This window comes from Solanum lycopersicum, chromosome 3, assembly GCF_036512215.1.
Source record: "Solanum lycopersicum chromosome 3, SLM_r2.1".
Classification (NCBI taxonomy): Eukaryota; Viridiplantae; Streptophyta; class Magnoliopsida; order Solanales; family Solanaceae; genus Solanum; species Solanum lycopersicum.
The window spans coordinates 49744414-49768752 of NC_090802.1; the positions used below are offsets into that span (position 1 = coordinate 49744414).

The 24339-nt window shown below is 33.7% G+C and overlaps 1 protein-coding gene and 1 pseudogene across 16 annotated transcripts in view; one reads left to right on the top strand and one right to left on the bottom strand.

The window, feature by feature from the left end:
* LOC101258734 (uncharacterized) overlaps positions 1-24339 on the top strand; it is a 48524-nt gene that overhangs the window by 9997 nt on the left and 14188 nt on the right. For 4 of the 16 annotated variants that reach the window (XM_069295029.1, XM_069295036.1, XM_069295032.1 and 1 more), the window contains 8 exons: positions 11062-11145; positions 15481-15549; positions 18041-18219; positions 18521-18649; positions 18877-18925; positions 20338-20599; positions 20692-20795; positions 21087-21294. In XM_069295029.1, the coding sequence (XP_069151130.1) occupies positions 20567-20599; positions 20692-20795; positions 21087-21294 (345 nt within the window). In that variant the 5' untranslated portion in view covers positions 11062-11145; positions 15481-15549; positions 18041-18219; ... (1 more) ...; positions 18877-18925; positions 20338-20566. Of the gene's footprint in view, positions 1-416; positions 4609-4700; positions 5016-5805; positions 6353-10693; positions 10928-11061; positions 11146-15265; positions 15550-18040; positions 18220-18520; positions 18650-18876; positions 18926-20337; positions 20600-20691; positions 20796-21086; positions 21295-23078; positions 23283-24339 lie in introns of those variants that run through there. The other 12 variants (XM_069295028.1, XM_069295030.1, XR_740488.4 and 9 more) reach the window with 10 other exon arrangements.
* Positions 11712-12652, bottom strand: LOC138347632 (uncharacterized mitochondrial protein AtMg00810-like; annotated as a pseudogene).

Consider the following 24339-nt stretch of genomic DNA (forward strand, 5'->3'; position numbering starts at 1 on the left):
GCCTCCAAGCTTCAAAAATTAGGAGATTTTTCTTCCAATAAAGCCTTCAACTTTCAAGATTTAGAAAATTCAAAGAATACTGCATAGAGCAAGAAGGAAAACACAAAGAATACTTCAGCGATTTTGAGGCTTTAGGTTACTATTATATATAGAGAAAATTTTTAATAAGCCTTTTAATCTTTTTGGTTTCTGCTTCTGCCTTTTAGTTTCACGCTGAAAATTTTCATTCAAGGACCGATTATTTTATTTCTAGAAAATATTTTAGTCAAATAGAGACTAGTAAATAATATTATTCGTATAAGTACATTTCAGGGACCATATTTATAATTTGTCACTATATTTTGGTCTTTAATAAGCATAATGTTTATATAGTAGATGTATTTGAATATTCAACCCACTAGTAGATGTATTTGCAGATGAGATCATCATAACCTCAAATCTTAAGTTCTCAAGACAGATTACAAGATATCGGTCATCCAAAAGTCTCCCAATTGAAGCTCCATCCCCATGAAGATCAGAACATTTATTCGTAGGACCTTTCTTATCATATGTCAGCAGTGCTTTAAGTCCATCATGCGTCTTGCAAACAAATGCTAACATGGTTTCTAGCCCAAGATATTCTGAGAGAGTCCTGGATTTAAGAGATTTAGATACAAATGTCAGTCATAATACAATGAACTTCTAAATTTCTTTTGGTTTGTATGGTGAACTTCCATTATCTGCATACTTCTTGGTAAAGAAATGGCAATAGGGTCAAACTCAACCCCTAAAATATATCTCATGGGATGATTGCCCAAGCTTGTATATATAAACCACACATTCATTACCCAACTAATTTAGGACTATTTAGTACGACCTAAGAAAGAGAGAAAACGTTCAAATACCAACTAACATTCTACCCTAATCTGCGACCTCCAAACCCTAATTACTCTAAACATACCTATGACAAATTCAAATACCAGATGATAACATTTTGTCAAAAGTCCTGCAGCCACATATTGTCATCTTGATTGGGACAGAGTGAACAAGTGCTATAATCTCTTGAACATGGACTAGTATAGAAAGTGGACTCATACAAAGCTCATTTCTTTTTTCTTCTTTATCTATTTTTTTAAAAAAAAAAAACGCCAGCAATTACTGGATGCTATGTGAAACTAACCCGTTGAGATTATCATCGTCAACCACGCCAAGCAAAGCAACAATTTCTATCACGTCCTTCATGTACGGAATATATGTTGCCAGCTCAAAACAATTCAATGTTAATATTTCTTCAATGGTCTCCAACTAATTCTGCCAATTAGAAGATTCCTTATTTTCAGAACCATTTTCACTTGCTGAATAAGTCTTGGTGAGAGAAACTACAATACCCCACAAGCACAAGGCATTAAAATTGAGAAACAGTGAGAAGGCATATGACAAAAGCGAAAGAAAGTTTAACTGAATGCTATAGTCTACACGGAGTGCTTTTAAATAGGCAATACCCACATTAAACCCATGAACAATATATTAAGCTCATTGAAACAAGTTGATGGTTGATATTCTGCGCAAAGGTAATCAGGAAATCAATATTTACTTGAAATGTGAAAGACGCCCATTGATATGAAAATCTTAAAATGTTTGATTGTTTACTTCCCATAAAGACATAATAAAAACATTATATTCTAGGTTACTAAAAGAACAAAATAACTACAGTAACCTTTGAAAATTGCATGTGCATTTTACAACACACCTAATTAACTTTAAAAAAGGAAACAATACCTTCTATATCCAAAATTGAATCATCCAACCTTTTCTTCTGACCCCGTAAGAATTTGATATTTTCTTCATGGTGTTTAATTTGAAGACCAATTTCCTTCACTGCATCCTCAAGTTTCTGCAGTAATAGTCATGATATTGATCCATTTACTTCACAAAAATTATCATGTTCATTATCATCTCAAATAACAGATGCTATTAGATATATCTATACCTATAATCAAAACTACTATGTATATTGCATCCGTTAATGACAAAATAAAATAAACTAGGCAGATATCGTTGAAAATCATAACCACCTTGGATTCGCAGTAAAAGTCTCAGTAGTCCCATTTTGCATTGTCCTGATTGCCAGCAAAAGTAAAGGAATTCATCTGACCTCCTTGACTAAGTGATGGATCATGCATAATAAGTAGTTCCTTAGGACTGGTTCGTAGCTGGAAAAGAAACGTAAAAGCAAACATCAGTTTGCTAGAGTTGCTTATTAATAAAAGATTCTACAAGTGCCTATTATAAGGTCCTAGAGTGCTCACCACGTATACAGTGAACAAGTAATATTAATACGCGAATCGTACTTGCCATTTTTTTTAATCTTTGTGTCATTTAGGGGGGACATAAAATATACTTTGTTTCTGAAAATACTGTTTTATTCGGAATTTTTTTTGTTCTTTATTATTTTTTATGACTTGTTTACAATCTCCACTTATTTTTTAAAGAAAAATCAAGAAAACTTAGTTTTCAAAAGATTTAAACTAAAATATAAATGAGAATCCCTAAACCCCTTTAAGGTTTTCTATTTAAATCTTTTGAAAACTAAGTAATCTTGATTTTTCTTTAAAATTAAGTGGAGACTCTAAACAAGTCATAAAGAACAAAAAAAAAAATTCGGATAAAACATTATTTTCAGAAAGAAAGTAGATTTTTATGTTCCCCATAACTGAAACAAAGATAAGAAAAATGGCAAGTACGATTCATGTATTAGTATTTTTGTTCACTGTATACGTGGTGAGCACTCTAGGACCTTATAATAGGCACTTGTAGAATCTTCTATTAATAAGCAACTCTAACAAATTGATGTTTGATTTTACGTTCCTTTTCCAGCTACGAACCAGTCCTAAGGAACTACTTATTATGCATGATCCATCACTCAGTCAAGGAGGTCCTTTACTTTTGCTGGCAATAAGGCCACAATGCAAAATGGAACTGCTGAGACTTTTATCTGCGAATCCAAGGTGGTTATGATTTTCAACGATATCTGCCTAGTTTATTTTATTTTTTCATTAATGAATGCAATATACAAAGTAGTTTTGATTATAGGTATAGATATATCTAATAGCATCTGTTATTTGAGATGATAATGAACATAATATTTTTGTGAAGTAAATGGATCAATATTCATGACTATTACTGCAGAAACTTGAGGATATAGTGAAGGAGATTGATCTTAAATTAAACACCATGAAGATAATATCAAATTCTTACAGGGCCAGAAGAAAAGGTTGGATGATTCAATTTTGGATATAGAAGGTATTGTTTCCTTTTTTAAAGTTAATTAGGTGTGTTGTAAAATGCACATGAAATTTTCAAAGGTTACTGTAGTTATTTTGTTCTTTCAGTAACCTAGAATATAATGTTTTTATTCTGTCTTTATTGGAAAGTAAACAATCAAACATTGTAAGATTTTCATATCAATGGGCGTCTTTCACATTTCAAGTAAATATGGATTTCCTAATTACCTTTGTGCAGAATATCAGCCATCAGCTTGTTTCAGTGAACTTAATATATTGTTCATGGGTTTAATGTGTGTATTGCCTATTTAAAAGCACTCCGTGTAGACTATAACATTCACTTAAACTTTTTTCTTTCCCTTTTGTCATATGCCTTTTTACTGTTTCTCAATTTTAATGCCTTGTGCTTGTGAGATATTGTAGCTGCTTTCACCAAGACTTATTCAGCAAGTGGAACTGGTTCTGAAAATAAGGAATCTTCTAATGGCAGAATGAGTTGAAGACCATTGAAGAAATTTTAACATTGAACTGTTTTCAGCTGCCAATATATATTCTGTATATGAAGGACGTGATAGGAATTGTTGCTTGGCGAGGTTGACGATGATAATCTCAACAGGTTAGTTTCACATAGCATCCAGTAATTGCTGACTTTTTTTTAAAAAAAAAAGATAAAGAAGAAAAAAGAAATGAGTTTTGTATGAATCCACTTTCTATACTAGTCCATGTTCAAGAGATTATAGCACTTGTTCACTCTGTCCCAATCAAGATGAAAATTGTGGCTGCATGATGGTGAAGACTTGAGATAAAAAGTTTAATACCATCCGATATTTGAATTTGTCATAGGTATGCTTAGAGTAATTAGGGTTTGGAGGTCGCAGATTAGTGTAGATTGTTAGTTGGTATTTAAAAGTTCTCTCTTTGTTGGGTTGTACTAAATAGTCCTTCATTAGTTAGGTAATGAATGTGTGGTTTGCATATACAGGCATGGGCAATCTTCCCCTCATGAGATACATTTTGGGGGTTGAGTTTGGCCTTAGTGCCTTTTCTTTACAAAAAAGTAACCATATAATGGAAGTTCATTGTACTAACCAAAAGAAATTTAGAAGTTCACTGTATTATGACTGACATTTGTATCTAAATCTCTCAAATCCAGGACTCTCTCAGAATATCTTGGGCTAGAAACCATGTTAGCAGTTGTTTGCAAGACGCATGATGGACTTAAAGCACTGCTGACATATGATAAGAAAGGTCCTATGAATAAATGTTCTGATCTTCATGGAGATGGAGCTTCAATTAGGAGACCTTTGGATGACCGATATCTTGTAATCTGTCTTGAGAACTTAAGGTTTGAGGTTATGATGATCTCTTCTTGCAAATGCATCTCATACTCTATAGCACTTCTTTACTCGTTTTTTTCATTTTTGGTTATCATTTTAGACCGTACACTGGTGAATTTATTGCTGATGATCCTTAGAGAAGGCTATCCATAAAGAAGCCAAGATACGTCAAGGAGGAAACTCCTCCTGGTTTTCTTGGCTTTGCTGTCAATATGGTCAATATTGACTCTCTCGAACTTATATTGTGTTATAAGAACTGGTCATGGCCTGAGAGAGACCCTCTTCTATGGACTCTTCTCACAGTTGCAAGTATACAAAACAAGAGAAGACATGATGCAGGCACTACCTTTTATAACTGATGGAGCCATATCATTAGACGGTGGGATCATAAAGAGTGGTGGTATATTTTCCTTAGGTAGAGAGGTTTGTCTTAAGTAGTGCGTTTATATTCATAAATTTTTCTTCCTTCACAGTTCAACTTGTTTGTGAAGATACTTTAAAGAATCAATTGCCTTTTAACTTGTTCATTTTTGAGTATCAAGTAATATACTACATCTCTAATTGTGCGCCTGAACTGAGAAGCTGGTATTATTTTGTGACCATGTTGCTTGACCATTGTGGAGTTCAGTAGTTCGACCTTTCACGAATTTACTCTGTCAATTTGTATAGAATGGTGCATGAAAGCATGTTCTTCCATTTCTTTCACTATATCTACAACAAAGCTTCTGCAAGTTAGCCTTTGTTATATTTGTTTGTAATTCATTTTCATTTCAAAATGATTAAAAAACCGTATTATAATTTTATGGGAGAGGTATCTTCAGGGTTTATCACGTTCTGAGACTACGACACATTTTAGATTTACCTGAATGACTTTTGGTAATTATTTATATCTTATATCTTAATCCACTATCTTGTGGGGGTTGTTTTTAATCCTATTCCTATGTTTAGATGTTACATGTATTTGATTTTGTATGTTTATAAATTAGATTTATTTGAATTAATAACACACTTTAATTTTCTTGTTGATTGTATCATTGAATCATTATCCTCTCTACCTTTCCAAGGTAGGGGCATGATTGCGTACACTCCACCCTCCCAGATCCACTTGTGAGATTACACTGGATGTACTAGATGTGTTGTTGTTTGTTTGTATTGCATCACTAAATCATTTGGATTCTTTCTTTCTCGTGTTTATTTTTGTAAAGGGAAGTACAAATCAAATTTCCAAAGAGTTCTGGAAGGTTGTATCTACGTGAAAGCTATTTTGGAAGTGAGATCCAGATGAAGGAGCTGAAGTGAGAAAGGGTAAGATGTGTGGAAGATTTAGAGAGAGAGCAAACATTGCTGACCAATGCAAAGAACAACTTTGAAATAAGGAAAGAGGAGTTTTTCAAGTTTCTTTCACAGAGCTCATCCTATCTCTGAGGGTTATATACTTGAGTAGGGCTGTTCAAAACCGAATCTAAACCGATAAGCCGAACCGATAAAAAAGTTATTGGTTTATATCATTGGGTTATTGGTTTAGTGGTTTTGATGTCGGTTTTGATTTTTTTTGTTATCGGGTATCGGTTCTTAACGGTTTAAAGTTTTTTCTTAATGGGTTAACCGATAACCTGATAGTAAATTAAATAATAATATTTATACCATTTTGTATATAAAGTTTTCGACTTAGAGTTTAATTTCCTACTTTTATTTTTGGTTGTCTCAAATACTTGATTATTCTACAATGTAAAAGTGTTTGCTTTTGAGCAAGATGTAACTTGTGAACTCAAGTGCATGGTTTATTTGGTTTGTCACCTTGTTTCTAAGTGATTTTTAATGTTTTTTCTTTTGTGTCAAATCTTAACGGTTAAACCGATAACCGAATTGATAACGACCAAAAACCGATGAACCAATATCTTAATGATTCTATAACGGCTCTACAAACCGATAACCAATAAGCCAATCCGATAAACTTCAAAATCGAACCGAACTGGCCGATACACAGCCCTAGAGTAACTTGAGTGTGTCTAGTTAGACTGTGCATGCTTGAGGTTTTTTTAGTTGATACTCTTTGTCCTTACGTCCTGCTTTAATTGATTGACAATGTCATTTGATAGTTGTAAGCTGTACTTGCATTTTATCATGTTAGGTGAATAAGAGATCCTATTTTTTCCCCTGGGAACTGTTTAAGCTTGTGCTTTCTTTAGTATGCCAGTCTAAAGATCGATGTAGATATAGGAAGTGAGATGCTAAAACAATTTTACGAGAAAGGGATGAAATTGGTTATTCTAGGATGCAGTAAGACTGTCATGTGTACATTAAATAAAGAAGAGGCTACCCACCAGTGTTCTGCAACTGTCAAAGATTTCCATAGTGGTTTTTGTCATATCGTCACTATGCACAATCTTCCTTTTACCTGCAAATATCATTCTCAATATCTGTTGGTTCTAAGGGGGACCTCTGTTTTCTGTTCCAATGGAGTAAGTTGCTGGGAAATTCCACCCATACTTGGATCGTGTAGAAAAATCCACCATTCTCTATTGTAACTAATTCTTTGGAATTTCACTACTGTCTCATTTATTCTGACCTTTTCCCAATTGAGATGGTTCTGGAGTTGTGTTTCCTCCATCCCCCACTATGATCTCCAGTAGCTCTGAAGGTCCTTTGAGACCATTAATATAACGCTAGTCCTACAAAATTAACCAGACAGAGCTGAGTTTCTTTTCCTGCTTGATGGCTCCAATTGTTGGTGACCACCAATGGAGTTGAGCTAATATTGATCGTGAAATTGATTTTTATACATAGTTACGCTAATATTTAGTTTTTTTATTCATAGTTACGCTAATATTGATCGTGAAATTGATTTTTGGGTGTACTTTGCTACTAATATTGGTAAGGTTGAAGAGTTTTGGTTGAAGTTTTATGTTATTACTTATCCAGATTTGGCCTATAAGTTTCCTGAATTCGGGTATACGAATACTATTTTGAGGAAATTGGCATTAGAATATTGCCAAGTAAAACCTTTTGGTAATGTGAACTGGAGTAATTTGATTTCTCTTTTGATTGGGGATATCGATATAACAGAGGATGTACTGGAAAAAGTATTGTTAGGTTCTCCTAATTTGAAGTTCTTGGAATTAGATAATGTTGTTGGTATTCGTCGTCTGGAAATCAACTCTGTGAATCTGAGAAAATTGATTCTGAAACATGATAGTGATGACTGAGAGTTATATATGACTCAGTCATCACTATCTTATCCTACAAAAGATATATTTTTCAATAGTTGGAGAGGAGAAACTCTAATCAGATCAAAGGTAAACGAAGCGAACTAACTGAATGGATCACCCTTATAGTTTGAATTCCTAAAGAGAGTAGAATAGAAGAATTTGACATCTTATATTATGTTTTAGATTGTTTAAATGAGCGTAAACACAATTAATTGATGGTGTTCTTTCTCTGTTTTAGTGGAGATCTACTATGATGCCTACAGAACATAGACTTTTCATCTATGCTTAGTATTCTGAAAAGCAAAAAGCGCAACAAACATTTAAGGTTTGTTGGATCTTTGCAAAGTACAAATAAGATGTGGGCTTTAATGAAAATTGACGCAAAGGGTGAGAAAATATAATTATGCATATATTTACTCCAACACTAATAATAATTGAGAAATATTTTATCTTTTATTGATACAATAAAAGTAATAAATGATATATATATATATATATATAATTATGAGAAATAAAATTAAACGGAAGGGATAATGTAGTAATTTCAACAATAAATAAGAACACAGAAATTTTTACTCATAAAACGCTATTGGTGCACGAGTTTTATGCCTTAACTTATAAGTTCTTTCAATTAAAGTATCCGAAAAATATTTTTTTCAAGTTTTCAATGAAATGACGTTTTTTTTAATACAAAAATTTATCTTTTCTTGATATTATAAAAAGTAATAAATGTAATAAATAAATATATATTTAAAATAGTAGAAAAATAAAATTAACTGGAAGAGATAATATAGTAATTTCAACGATAAATAAGTCACAAAATTTTACTCATAAAAAAATATTGGTGCACACGTATTATGTCTTATCTTATCAACTCTTTCTATTTAGATATCCGAGAAGTATTTTTTCATGTTTTTAACGAAATGACTTTTTTTAAAAGATAAAATATTTATCTTTTCTTGATACTATAGAAGTAATAAATGAAATTAATAAATATATATTTAAAATAGTGGGAAAATAAATTAAACAGAAGGGTTAATATAGTAATTTCAACAATAACTAAGAAGTTGCAAAATTTTACTCATAAAACGCCATTGATTCACGTGTTTTAAGTCTTAGCTCATCATTTCTTACTATTGAGGTATCCATAAACCTTTTTTTTCACGTTTTCAATGCATGACCTTTTTTTAAAAGATAAAGTATTTATCTTTTCTTGATCTTATAAAAGTAATACATACATATTTAAAATAGTGGGAAAATAAAATTAAAGGTAATATAGTAATTTTAGCAATAAAATAAGAGGTCACCAAATTTTACTCATAAAACTCTACGGGTGCACGCGTTTTTTATGCCTTATCTTATCAGCTCTTTCTACTTGTGTATCCGAAAAGTATTATTTTCGTGTTTTTAATGACATGAAGTTTTAAAAAAATATAAAATAGTTACATTTTCTTGATATTATAAATGTAATAAATGAAATAAATAAATATATTTTTAAAATAATGGAAAAATAAAATTATACGAAAGTGGTAATATAGTAATTTCAATAAAAAATAAGAAGTCACCGAATTTTGCTCATAAATAACTACGGTGCACACATTTTATGTCTTATCTTATCTGCTCTTTCTATTTAGGTATTCGAGAAGTGTTTTTTAAGTTTTCAACGACATGATGTTTTTTAAAAGATAAAATATTTATTTTTTCTTGATATTATAAAAGTAATAAATAAATAAATATTTAAAATAGTGGAAAAATAAAATTAACCTGATGGGGTAATATAGTAATTTCAATAATATATAAGAAGTCACATAATTTTACTCAAAAAACGATCTTGGTTTACGCGTTTTATGCCTTATCTGATTAGCTTTTTCTATTTACGTATTTGAGAAACATTTTTTCACATTTTCAACGACATGACTTTTTTTTAAAAAGAAAAAATATTTATCTTTTTTTGATATTATAAAAGTAATAAAAGAAATAAATAAATATATATAAAATAGTGAAAAAATAAAATTAAACGAAAGGGGTAATATAGTAATTTCAACAATAAATAATAAGTCACAAAATTTCACTCATAAATTGCTATTGTTGCACGTGTTTTATGCATTATCTTATCAACTTTTTTTATTTAGGTATTCGGGAAGCATTTTTTTATGTTTTCAACGAAATGATGTTTTTTTTAAAAGACAAAATATTTTATCTTTTCTTGATATGATAAAAGTAATAAATGAAATAAATCAATATATATTTATATTAGTGAAAATATAAAATTAACCGAAAGGGTTAAATATAGTAGTTTCAACAATAAATAAGAAGTCACTAGATTTTTGTCATAAAAGCTATTTGTGCACGCGGTTATGTCTTATCTTATTTGCTCTTTCTATTTAGGTATCCGAAAAGTATTTTTTTTAAGTTTTCAACGACATGACGTTTTTTTTTAAAAAAAAGATAAGATATATATTTTCTCTTGATATTATAAAAGTAATAAATGAAACAAAATAAATATATATTTAAAATAGTGGATAAATAAAATTAATCAGAAGGGGTAATATCGTAATTTCAACAATTTACTCATTAGACTAGTATTTGTTTTTGTTATGTGGTGGTAGGTCGAGTAAAAAGAGTAAATTGAGGGATACGTGACAAAAAATGTTGAAATTAAAATTGGTGATAAAAATATATAAATTGACCAAGTCAAACTTTTTTAATTAGTGATTAACATAATTGGGATCTAAAATGTAATATTTAAAATTCTAAACTTTTTAAAATATTTAAAATAAACTCAATTTATAATTTCAAGATGTTTGAAAAGTTTCCCTCTCTTTTTAAATTTCATAATTTAAAAATCTCTTTTAAAATTTGTTTCTCCCTCTTCTTCCTTCTTTCTTTCTCTTTCCAGATTTCTTCTTCTTTTTCTTCATTTCTTTTTCTCTTCTTTCATTTATTTGTTGCCTCTGTTTTGTCTCTCTTTAGTTAAATTTATTCTTATAGTGTTCTGCATGTACTCACATTTATTTGTTTGACCTGCTGTTGACACTAGTTGCTTAGCTTGGCTATTCTAGTTATTTGTAATCCTACAACTTAGTAAGATTGGTTATCCTGTTATTGCTCTTGTTTGGTAATTGGTCCTAATTCTCTTTCTTTTTACCTGCTTTCACTTGTGTAATAATGTGTTATATCGGCTGGCACCTATGGCTGTTTCTCGTGTTTCATACTCCCCTAAAACTGTGCACTATTTCTCTTATTTTGCAGTCTAAAGCTAAGTAAGAGCAGGATTACAATATTTAACAGAGGCCTTTGAATGGATGGAAGTGCTTAAAACTCCATAGTGAAATGGTAATTTCTTTTCTCTGTTATAACTGTGATCTTGTTAGTTATCTAGATTATTAAGCCCCAGAGAACTTAAGAGCTACATTATGGGTTGCAAAAGTGTTTCCTCTTGAGGTTAGCACCAAAATACTAGAAATTTGTCTAATTTCGTGTCTTGGATGGTTCAAGTTCTTTGTTATATGGATGAACAACTATTCCTCTGAATGGCCTCAATTTCTCTCTTCTTCGACCTTTTCAGATCATTGCTTATGATGCCTTATGATATCGTTCATATATTGGTAGATTGTTTTGCTTCCATATGTCGTACTTTTAATAATAACTTCAGAAAAGTCAGGCCTGTTTTTGTTTCTCCTATTTGCATTATGTTAGGTCCATCTGCACTTAATAGAAAAAGGAAGTTTGTGAGAAATATTGGAGAAAATATTATTGAATTGCGTATCTAAATTGTTACATGAAGACCCTATTTATAGACACTACATTGGAAACCTTTTCCAACTAGAATTCCTATTCTTATTCCCATTCTAATTTCTATTCTAAGTAAGAAATACTTATTCCTATTCTAACACTCCCCCTCAAGATGGTGCATACAAATCATATGCACCTAGCTTGTTACAAATGTAATTAATACGAGGACATGTGAAAGACTTGGTGAACATATCTGCAAGCTGATCATTTGACTTCACAAATTTTGTAACAATATCTCTTGAGAGTATCTTTTCTCTGACAAAGTGACAGTCAATCTCAATGTGCTTAGTCCTTTCATGAAACACTGGATTTGATGCGATATGAAGAGCCGCTTGATTATCACACACAAGTTCCATCTGATCAATTTTGCCAAATTTTAATTCTCCCTGTAACTGTTTGAGCCAAACTAACTCACAAGTTGCTGTTGTCATTGCTCGATATTCTGATTCTGCACTAGATCGAGCAACTACGTTTTGTTTCTTACTATTCCACGACACCAAATTACCTCCAACTAAAACACAATATCCGAATGTTGAACGTCTATATGAGGGTGATTATGCTCGTGACCTTGATCCTCAAAGAGTAGCCCTTTGCCTGGGGCTGACTTTATATATCGAAGAATACGAACAACTGCTTCCCAATGACTATCACAAGGGGAAGTCATAAACTGACTTACAACACTCACGGGAAAAGAGACTTCTGGTCTAGTCACTGTGAGATAATTCAACTTTCCAGCAAGTTGTCTATACCTTTCCGGATTACTAAGTGGCTCCCCCTGTCCCGGAAGAAGTTTAACATTCGGATCTATTGGAGTGTTTATAGGTCTACATCCCATCATTCCTGTCTCCTCAAGTATGTCTAAGGCATACTTGCGTTGAGAGATAACAATGCCTGATCTAGACTGAGCAACCTTAATACCTAGAAAATACTTCAATCTGCCAAGGTCTTTAGTCTGAAAGTGCTTAAAAAGATGTTGCTTTAAATCGATGATACCATCTTGATCATTACCGGTGATAACAATATCATCAACATAAACAACCAAATAGATAAATCAACCTGGTGTAGAATGTCGATAAAACACAGAGTGATCATCTCCACTACGATTCATGCCAAACTCGTGAATTACTATGCTGAACTTCCCAAACGAAGCTCGACGAGACTGTCTCAGACCATAGAGTGACCTACGCAATCGAAATACAAGGCTACTAGACTCCCCCTGAGCAACAAAACCAGGTGGTTGCTCCATATAGACTTCTTCCTCAAGATCACCATGCAGAAAAACATTCTTTATGTCCAACTGATAAAGAGGTCAATGACGAACGACAACCATAGATAGAGAAAAGATGTACAAATGCTATTTTAGCCACAGGAGCGAAAGTGTCACTATAATCTAGCCCAAATATCTAAGTATACCCTTTGGCGACAAGGCGAGCCTTAAGTCGATCAACCTGACCATCTGGACCAATTTTGACTGCATAAATCCAACGACAACCAACAGTAGATTTACCTGTAGGAAGGGAGACAAGCTCCTAAGTACCACTCTTATGTAAAGCAGACATTTCATCAACCATAGCTTGCCTCCATCCAGAATGAGAAAGTGTTTCACCTGTAGTCTTAGGAATGGAAACAAAGGACGACACAAAGGCATAATGGGGTGATGATAGACGATGATAACTTAAAAAGGTATAATGCGGGTTAGTATTTCGAGTAGATCGTATACCTTTTTGAAGTGCAAGCGGTGGGCTAGGTAGAATCAAGTCCGCAGTAGGAGCAGGATCTGGCGCATGACATGCATCATCTGGGACTAGGGTAGGACGTGGACGGCGATGATAAGTTAATAGTGGTAGCACCACAACTGGAGATGTAGACCTAACTGTAGATCCCTCAAAGGTTGGAACAGGTAAAACTTGAGGTTTTAGGCCTAACTCACACCCCAAAAGCTAGCGCAAAGGGAGGAGGATTGCCCAAGCCTTATAAGGAGTCCACTCATCTCATTAACCATCGATGTGAGACTTTTGTCATTCTTTAACACCCGCCTCACACCCAGTGTTTAGCATCTGGTGTGTGGGCAATTTGATTTTGGGGGCCCCAACATCGGGTGAGACAGATCCTGTTCTGATACTATGTGAGAAATATTAGAGAAAATATTATTGAATTGTGTATCTAAATTGTTACATGAAAACCCTATTTATAGACACTACATTGGAAACCTTTTCCAACTAGAATTCCTATTCTTTTTCCTATTCCAATTCTTATTCTAAGTAAGAAATACTTATTCCTATTCTAACAAAGTTCATGTTGGGTATATTTGTTATGATGCTTATCATTTTGTTTTGAAAGAACTTGTCGTGAATTGAGGGGACACAACTGGTTATGGATATGAGCTTAATGACAATCATTCCAATAAACAGTTTGCTTTTTAATCTGTGGTCAAAAGATCTTTATTAGAAATACATTTCAAATATGCAGCCCTAGATATTTATTTTTTGTGGCTTTTTTTGAGTTTTGAAATCTCTATGCTAGAAACTGTTCCAGCCTGAACTTAGAGACAAGTAGTTACATATCAATGAACTCATGTTTGATTTTGTCCTGTCATTCCCCTGCAAGTTGGCACTGTGAAGTATCATGTTTGTTATCTCATGGATGTTTTGAACATAAATGAATAAAGTAACAGGAGATAATATTAATTTTGAATTGGATTCAGAAAACCTTGAATAATCAATAAATATGTTCATTTTTTACCATTAGGTATAAGTGTCTTCAAATTCTTTGTTTTTCAAGACTGGCTTTCACTTGATCAATAGGACGGGTATTTATACAAAAAATTGCATCAGTTTTGGAAAATCACATAATGACAATCGCTGCTTAGGCTATATTAGTTAAGATATATTTATTAGAGTTTCTAGTTATTTCTATCGAAGATCAGCCTCTACATGAAGTTCCTTGGTGTTATTACGAGTCATCTGCTAATGAGTTATCAGTAGATACCTTTTCAAATGCCACTTTGATACTAGTTTACTTTGCAATTGTGTTCATTGTATTTCTTATATTACAATAGCTGTGAGAAGTTCTCTGGAAATTTATATGTCAATTTGAAGGTGGTGAAATTAACCCATAGAAAACACTAGTCTATTGAAAGTTTACCTATTGGAGGCAAACACTGAATTCATAGTCACTAGCTATCAATAATAGAAAGACATATATTAATACTGTTTTATAGGGAGAAAGAAAAAGGCAGCAAGATGATTACAAGTATTTAAATGGAATATATAACTATGTCTCTCGATATATCCTTGAAAACTTACCGACATACTAATTCTATCTTCCTTTTTAGTCTCTTTTCTCTACAGATGCTACTTGTTTCTTAATAGAAACAACGGCTGCTTTTACCTTATATAATGTAATTCTTAATTCATCCAACCAGCAAACTGGGAATCCAACAATATTTTTGTTTCTATATCTAACAGTTCCTTTATGCTCTTGGCTGACATTTGCTTATATGGTGGTTGCTTTTACAACCTTACTTTGGTATGTTTGGTTATGGAGGGCCTATTGCATCTATGCATTTAGGCACGTATGTCTTGCTGAAGTTTAGAATGACTTCATTTTAGACAAAAAATTAAACAAGGACTTACTTGTTTTCATGCTGCCTTTTCTGTAGAAGAGCCTCTGTTTCATAAAAAACAAAGGAGTGTCAGAAAGTATACGTGTTACATCTTGAGACAGATTCATTGCTCCTCTGTTCTTCATCTCAACAAACTTGGAGGGCACTCATCATTGTTTAATATTACTCTCTTCTTACCATTTGCTTCTTTGCTAGTATAAGTTCTATCTCTTTATCTTATTCTTCTTACGTTTATATTTTCTTTCATTTAGACTGATGGAAATATTAGAGACACCTTGGAAGATGAACTACGAGACTCAATTGATGGTAGCTTCACTAAAGTAAAATATTCTTCTGTACTCTTGCTGATCTTTTGATTATTGAAGTGCTTTAGTATCATCTTCCTATACAGTAGATTTTTGCACTGACTTCCTATGAAGTCAATTTTGAGTTCATTTCCCATCCTAACCTTTAGCTTGAGATGATTGATATTCTAATAGATACTTTCTCTTGCTAGCTAACAATGTGAAAGTTTAGATAACCAACCAACAGAGCTATTAAAATTTTGCAGGTACAACGTCTATATGTTTTTATAACTCAGGGATAATTTTATTAATCCCTACAGTTGATGTCTTTATAAAGGCAAACAGACGCCACACACTTCAGGAACTCCTTTATATTTTTGGTGGAAAACCAGGAGATACCAATCAGTATCAGACAATTGATTGCTATTTGTTGAGAATCATCTTAAATCTCTCCTTGGACTTTAGTATACCTATTACATTGTCACGACCCAAAACGAGCCGCGAGTGGCACCCACACTTATCCTACTATGTGAGCGAACCAACCAATCTAAACCCCAAATCATTTACCAAAAATTGAACCATAATGAACAAACTATAATGCGGAAGACTTAAAACTCATTAACGAAATCAATTAATAACTTCTCAAATTTATCAATTACTATCCCCAAAATCTGGAAGTCATCACCTCAAGAACATCTATCCTCAACTTACTAAATCTAAGAGTATCTAAGAAGCTAAAATAACTAAACAGCTAGTCCATGCCAGAACTTCAAGGCATCAAGACGTGAAGAAGAAGATCCAGTCCAAGCTAGAAACAATAGCTCACCCTGAAGTCTGACGTGATGAAGACTGGCTAGAGTTGCGGTTGAGTTGAAGACGATGGTACGTTTGCTGCACTCCCCAATTAACAAAAAGAAAACATACAAGTAGGGGTCAGTACAAAACACGAGTACTGAGTAGATATCATCGGCCAACTCAAAATAGAAAGCAATATATATCAGATAATATCATAAAATCAACTACAATACTCAACAGGTAGCAACAACAAGTACAAGAATTATTGATAATAACGTCAAGTACACCCATGAGGACTCAAGCCTCCATACCATACTCATTTGGGAATTTAGGTTCATTAAATCTGAGTATATTAGCATAATTCAAGATTCATTCTCTTTACTATCCTGGTGTCGGAACGTGACACTCCGATCCTCCTCATACTATCCTGGTGTCGGAACGTGACACCCGATCCACTACTACTATCCTGGTGTCGGAACGTGACACCCGATCCATTAATACTATCCTGGTGCCGGAACGTGACACCCGATCCATTAATACTATCCTGGTGCCGGAACGTGACACCCGATCCATTAATACTCCTGGTGCCGGAACGTGACACCCGATCCCCTAACCTCATTCTTTAATTCATCAAGCCTTCTTTTATACCAAGGCATCATCATTATCAAAGAGGTTTTCAAGGTTTAAGATTCAACAGCCTCATCATGCTAATTCATCACAATTACATAATCACATCATGCAAGCACACAATTAAGCCTATAGGAGACTTTACAATACTACCCAACACATATCATTCGCTATTAAGAGTTTACTATGGAAAAGCATAAACCATAACCTACCTCCACCGAAGAATCGTGATCAAGAAATCTACTTTTCCAATGCTTTGCTTTCCTCTTCGTTTCTCCCTCTCTCGTTCGTTCGTTCTGATTTTTCCTTATTCAACTCTTTTTCTTTTACCCTAATTACCATATAATTAAGTATAAAAGATGGTAAAAGTAACCCACTATTTATTACAAGGTTGTCTCCTTTAACCCCCAAGTAATTGAATTATTAACATTAACCCACTAACTTTATAATTATAAGCAGGAATAGTCCAAAACGCCCCTTAAAACATTTAACAGAAATCTGACCCAGTCAGGGTTTACGCAGCCTGTGACGGCCCGTCGTGCCTGCGACGGTCCGTCCTGCTGCTTCCGTCACAAAGTTCAGAGACTAAATTTCACTAAGGGTCTGTGACGGCCCGTCGTGCCTGCGACGGTCCGTCCTGCTGCTTCCGTCACAAAGTTCAGAGACTAAATTTCACTAAGGGTCTGTGACGGTCCGTCGTGCCCACGACGGTCCGTCCTGCCATGTCGTCGCGAAGTTCAGAGAGTTGTTCTCAGTACCCAAATTTTCAGAATCTAAGTGTTTTGGAACGAGACCCCCTCGACGGTCCGTCGTGCCCATGACGGTCCGTCGTGGGATCCGTCGACTCAGACAGTTATTACCAGAAATAAACTCCACTGCTCAAAACGACTAAACAGGTCGTTACATACATACATGATCTTCGTTTTTGTAGATGAAAAGTCAGCATGTTACTTCCTGAGCCTGATTGCATCGAACTGTCTTATCTTTAAAATTAATGTGGAGCTTCTTTTTCCTAAAATTAATGTGGAACTGTCTTTTTCCTTTGCTAGTATCAGTTCTATCTCTTTATCTTATTCTTCTTACGTTTATATTTTCTTTCATTTAGACTGATGGAAATGTTAGAGACCCCTTGGAAGATGAACTACGAGGTCAACGGCACTAATTTAGCAGAAATTGAAGGTGGAGAGGTGGCAACCACAAACTTACTGTCCTGCAATGGTCCAGAGTTTGTAATGCAACTTAGCTTTCACGTAAAGGATAGCAGTGGTTTGAAAGTATGTTCAGGTAACATGTGCATCATTTGTCACCACAAACACCTGCCAAGTATTTTTCTCAAATCCTGTTATCGTAGTCTATGCATTATATAGTCTGAGATCAATTTTCTCAGGAACAAAATCCTCCTTCGAGGCACATGCTCGCCTGAGGTGTGTTTATTTTCCAGTGGTGCAGATAAAACTATATTGTATAGTTCTGTTATGTGTCATTGAACCTTGAAATTTCTTTTTGATGTCGTACTACACTTATAAGAAAAAGAAGAGTCTGCTCTTGAAACATTTCGAAGGATGTTGCATGCTTTTAATTGCAGGGTGAAGAGTGTATTGAGGTGATGTTGAAAAAGCTAGAGGCAGATGGGTTTGGAATTACCGAGAATTTTGAAACTTTCATCCATGTTTCTGTCCGTCGGTTGGGTCGTCTACTTCCAGATGCTCGTTGGGTAAGATCAGAATCTTTCTGTTATTCATAGTTTACAAATTATAATTAACCAGTTTTGTATTCCATCACTACATAGTCTGCCAAAGAATACCTTAATGATAATATACCTCCAAACTTTGAAAGAAAGAACATGCGTGCCTGTAATTTACGTGTATATTGTTATTCTATATGAACTACTCGCCTTTGTCTTGTTGCCCAATCTTTAACTTAAAATTTTGAAACTTTCAGCCATGTTTCTGTCCGTCGGTTGGGTCGTCTACTTCCAGATGCTCTTTGGGTAAGATCAGAATCTTTCTGTTATTCATAGTTTACAAATTATAATTAACCAGTTTTGTATTCCATCACTACACAGTCTGCCAAAGAATACCTTAATGATAATATACCTCCAAACTTAGCAAGAAAGAACATGCGTGCCTGTAATTTACGTGTATATTGTTATTCTATGTGAACTACTCGCCTTTGTCTTGTTGCCCAATCTTTAACTTTTTCTCCTTATATTTATTATGCCCTCAAGCTTAAAGAATGTCAACTATATTTTCTGCTTTGTTTCTTTCAGTTTTGGCTTCCTTTTATGGAACCAAAGCTAAGAAAAAGTGATAGGGCTGAAGTCCTGAAGAGATGCTGCTTTAGAGTAAAATTCTTCATAGGTATAAAACCATTTGTACAAAACAAGTGCTCTCTTATTAATGAATAAGCAATTGCTTTGTCATTTTTCCAAGCATCACTGAGCAATATTCTGCCTGTAGAGACCGATGCTGGTTTCAACCCATCCCGTTTGTTTTAGCAACTTTCTCGTTCACCTACTTCTACATATCTAGGACAACCTTGCGGACAACCATAGGTATTTTTTGATCTCATGAAATCTTCTGTATGTATTTCCCAGACTGACTTAGCACATCACCATCTTTTCACCATTGCATTAAGGAACTTTGGCAACAAGCCTTCAAATAAAGAGAATGGTCATGACTTATGGTTTGTTGTGCACTGTTGAAATGATATCCCACAACTATATATGCAATGAGGTCATCTCTGTTGCTCTTATTATGTGTGTGTCTCTCTCTCTCTACATATCTATCTTTTCTGAAGAATTAATGCCATCTTTTAAGTGCTTATCTGTTGATAATACAGTATGGGAGAACCAAATTTTGAAACACCAAGAGAAAACCACACCATCATCAATTGATATATTGAACGCCGAGCAATGTCTGGAATTGGACATTGAGGGGGTTAGTTAACAAAGCAGCTTGCTTCTTCTAACCACTTGTTTAATAGTACTCCTGTATATAAGAAATCTAATAGAATGTCCCACTGAACAAAACGTCCTTTATTGCCCCCAGCATAATCCACAGTTGTCCAATCCATCTAAGAGTCACCCACTATAACCTTGAATATCATACTCTGTAGATTCGTTTACTACATCCACTTAATTGGGATCCAAGTCAGATAATGTAGTCATTTCACTTATCAAAATGAACGTGAACAGTCCTACAGGGTTTCAATTAATTCAGCCTGGTAGAAATTGTTGTGTGTGTGTATCAAGTGGAACATATTTCTCCATTTCGTTCCAAGTTTTCTGTGCTTTATACTTTGAATATCTTTGAAATTGATCAGATATCAGCTGTGTATAATCTTAGATTGTACCACATCAATATGTTTTTATTGAATAGCTTCATTTGGTTGCAATTGTAGGGGCTACCTCAGGATGTTGATGCTGGACATGAACCTCCAGAGGAGATTACTGCAGTTGTTCGTCCAGCTTCTTTTACTTCTGCTACTGCATCCAAAAATTTGGATCAGAAATACATCATGAAAGAAAATTTTGTGATGACTCCAGAGATCAAATTTAAAGATGATGAGAATGTGAAAGAACAACATATTTACTCTGGGCAATTGAATCCTTCATCGCTTAAAGGATTTCATGGTCTATATATATCTATTTCGATTTTCTCTTGTAAGTTATATGATCTGCAGATCTCCATTTTAATATATACGGAATAATGTATTTCACTTGATTTTCCTTGCGGTTGGATCTCTTCTTTTCAGATAGAAAGTTGTCCAATTTCTGTAAAGGAAATGCGCGTGAAAGCTTTGTCTGAGCCTACTAGTTGGGAACTTGTAAGTGATGAGAAGAGTACACATGGTGTAAGGTGGGGCTCTCAAGTCTAAAGTAACTTCTTATATAAGTTGTGCAAAATGAAAAGATTTCCATCACTGAGTCATAAGATTGTTATATATACTTGGGATACTTTTGATGTTCTGTATTAAAATTCTTAACCTTGAAATTATAAGGAGATATCAGAAGGAACGAGAAAGTAATTAGTCACCTGCATTAAATCAACAAAATGTGACTGACTTTTTCATTCACCTGTTTATATGTAAGTCTTGCTCATTCTTGTCAAAGTTATGTTTGATTTTGTCCAAATGTGTATATTTGGCAGGGCTGGTTCTTGTTTTCCAGAGGTTTTCAGTGTTGCATGCCGTGATAGATTCTGCAATCGTATACCATTTAAGCCGCAGACAGTGATTGAGATGAAGTTAAATTCAGGCGGCAGAGCTATTTCATCCGAATGCAATTATGACCAATATATTACAGAATGCAGTTATGACCGATATATTACACATGACAAATATACCATGAAATTTAAGGTGAGTTTGTATTTTCCTGTTTCTTGTCCTCTTCAATACACCTAGCAAATCTTCTTGAATAAATAACTGTGCAAAAATTTAAAAACTTTTGTGCGTCTATGTGCACACAAAAAAGTATACTAGTTACATAGCACAATAGATGGTACAGCTAGAATAACTCCTATTTGGCTCAGACCTCTTTGAAAATATCTACTTTTTTTAATTTTAGCTAAGCCCCAAAAATAAATGTATAAAGGAACCATACCAAGCCCAATAAACCTTGATTGGTCTTAAACCAGTTATATTGTGATAGGTCAGAAATACATTATCGAGCAATGATTGTAACAACTCGTGAGCTAGTTTGGATTAGAGCACTAAAACTTTAAAAAATTTATATATCCTGGTGAGAAAGGAACTGATCGATTTTATGACAGACCGTTGCATTAAATAAAAAACATTTCACGGTTTTACCCACCCCGCTCTTTCTTTGTAAAATTTTCATTTCCACTAAATCCTAACATCCTACTTCCTCCCTAATCATGATATACATTGATATATTTGGATACAATAAAAACCTTTAACTAAGACCGTACATTCTTTGATACCATAAACTAGTAGCCAAAGGAACATCGAAATTGACGAAGAATTGTATCAGAGCACATGCATGACGGCTTTATCGGTGTCCATTAGAATTAATTAAATATTTTTATGTTATAAATCTGTTATCCTGGAACTCTAGTGACAGAATGAGCATCTTTAATTGAGTAGAAAAGTCATTTAATTCACTAAACAATTGAAGGTAAAACAGAGGGAACAAAAGAGGGAAAGGGAAAACCTGCACCTTCTCATTTACCGTTGACATTTTCCGTTGTTCGCCGGAGATTTCCAGAAAAGTGAGACTGGCGCCTTTGAGGGGAAGAATGGAAAACAACAGTTTTGGCAGCAAAGTGAAAATAAATGGAATTAAATACTTTGCTATTTTTTCAACCTCCAAACTTGAATAAAGGAAAAATAAAAAGAATTGATTATTCGATTATTTTACTAATCAAATTGGTCAAATTATTAGTTTACTACTCAAAATGACTATCCGATTATTGAATGAATCAAATTTAGCCCAACTACTAGTTCATTATCATAAAATATAATAACCTTATTTTGTCCCCCCGTTCCTCATTCACATGATTTCTTTAATTCTTTCGAATTTGTATCTTTTTACATCTTGTAAAAAATTCCACGGATCGTCTCAATAAATTAATCCATAGAACTCAACTCTTGTTGTGCAGTATAGAACAGGTAAAAACAATGATAGTTTTACTTATTTAGTGATAGCTAGCTTCTTGATATATTGAATGTCTATTAATGAAATATACACAAATTACTAATTATCATGAAAAATATTTCTACAAAATTTTTCCAAATCATGATTTAAAACTTTTCATATCTTGCATAATTAACAAAAAAAAATCATGAGTTGGATTTGCCGCAAAAATGAATGACATATTAAACTAATCAATACATTGAGAGGTTGAGATGGAATAAAAATCAATGTACAATATATACTTTATTGTATAATATCTAATATATAGTTATACATCACTTATACGCGAGTCTATATTATTTGTCCAATATATTATATATACATACATTATTTTATTGAAAACAATTTTTGTTACATGTATCACTAAATTTAAAGTATTTTTCATGTGAATAAATACTTGACTATACTTTTAGTGTAGATAAAATTACTTTTATCTTATATTTATTGTTTTTTAGCAAAAACATTGAAAAATTTGTACACTTGTCAAGTGTGAGTTACTTGAGAATTAAGATTCTATGCACCAAACAAATGCCAAAACGCCTTCACACCAAAAAACCCTATTTTCACTTTTCTATCAAAAGTTGTTCTTCCTCACTCTTCCCCTCAACGGCGCCGTCTCGCTCTACTCCAAGTCTCCGGTAATTCAACGATGGAAGACGAACAACAAAGAATGTCCATAGACAATGAGAAGGTGCAGGTTCTCCTTTCCCTCTTTTGCCCCCTCTATTTTACCTTCAATTGTTTAGTCAACTGAATGACTTTTCTGCTAAATTGAAATTGCTCGTTCTTTCAATCAAGTTTCAGGATAAGATATATAAATCATAAAAATACTTTAATTAATGCTAATGGACATCGATAAAGAAGTGCAACTTCTTTGATAGAATTCTTCGTCAATTAGATGTCCTTTAGCTGTTAGTTTATGGTATCTGAGAATCTAGGGTTTCAGTTAGAGATTTTTATGATATCCAACTGTATCAATATATACCATGATTAGGTAGGAAGGAGGATGTTAGGATCTAGTAAAAATGGAAATTTTACAAAGCAAAAACGGGTGGGTGAGGTGAAACCGTGAAATGCTTTTTCTTTAACAGAAAGGTCTGTTAAAAAATCCTCAAGTTCCTTTCTCACCAGGGGTATATCGACCCTCAAATTCTATTTGGTCATTTTAATTCTCTAAACAACTTATTATTTCAAACTAGCTCACAAGTTGCTGCAACCATTGCTCGATATGGTACTCCTCTGTACTTGATTGAGCAACCACACTTTGCATCTTACACTTAAAGGATACCAAAGTACCTCCTACTAAAACACAATATCCAAACCTGAAACGTCTACCAGAGGGTGATCTTGCCCAATCAACGTCTATATATCCAATGATATGCTTATGGTCACGATCATCAAAGAGTAGTCATATACCTAAAACTCACTTTATATATCACAAAATACGAACAACTGTATCTAATGATTATTAGAGGGGAAGTCATAAACTATCTTGTTGACTCACAAGAAAAGGATGTCAGCTCTAGTCACTATAATTCAACTTCCCACTAGCCATCTTTACCTTCAAAAATCACGGAATGGCTCCCCCTGTCCTGGTAGTATATTAGCATTGGGGTCCATGGAATCGTCAATAGGTCTACATCGCATCATTCTTGTCTCCTCAAGAATGTCCAAGGCACACATGCAATGCCACATAATAATATTTAATCTGGACTGAGCAACCTCAATACCTATAAAATATTTCAGTC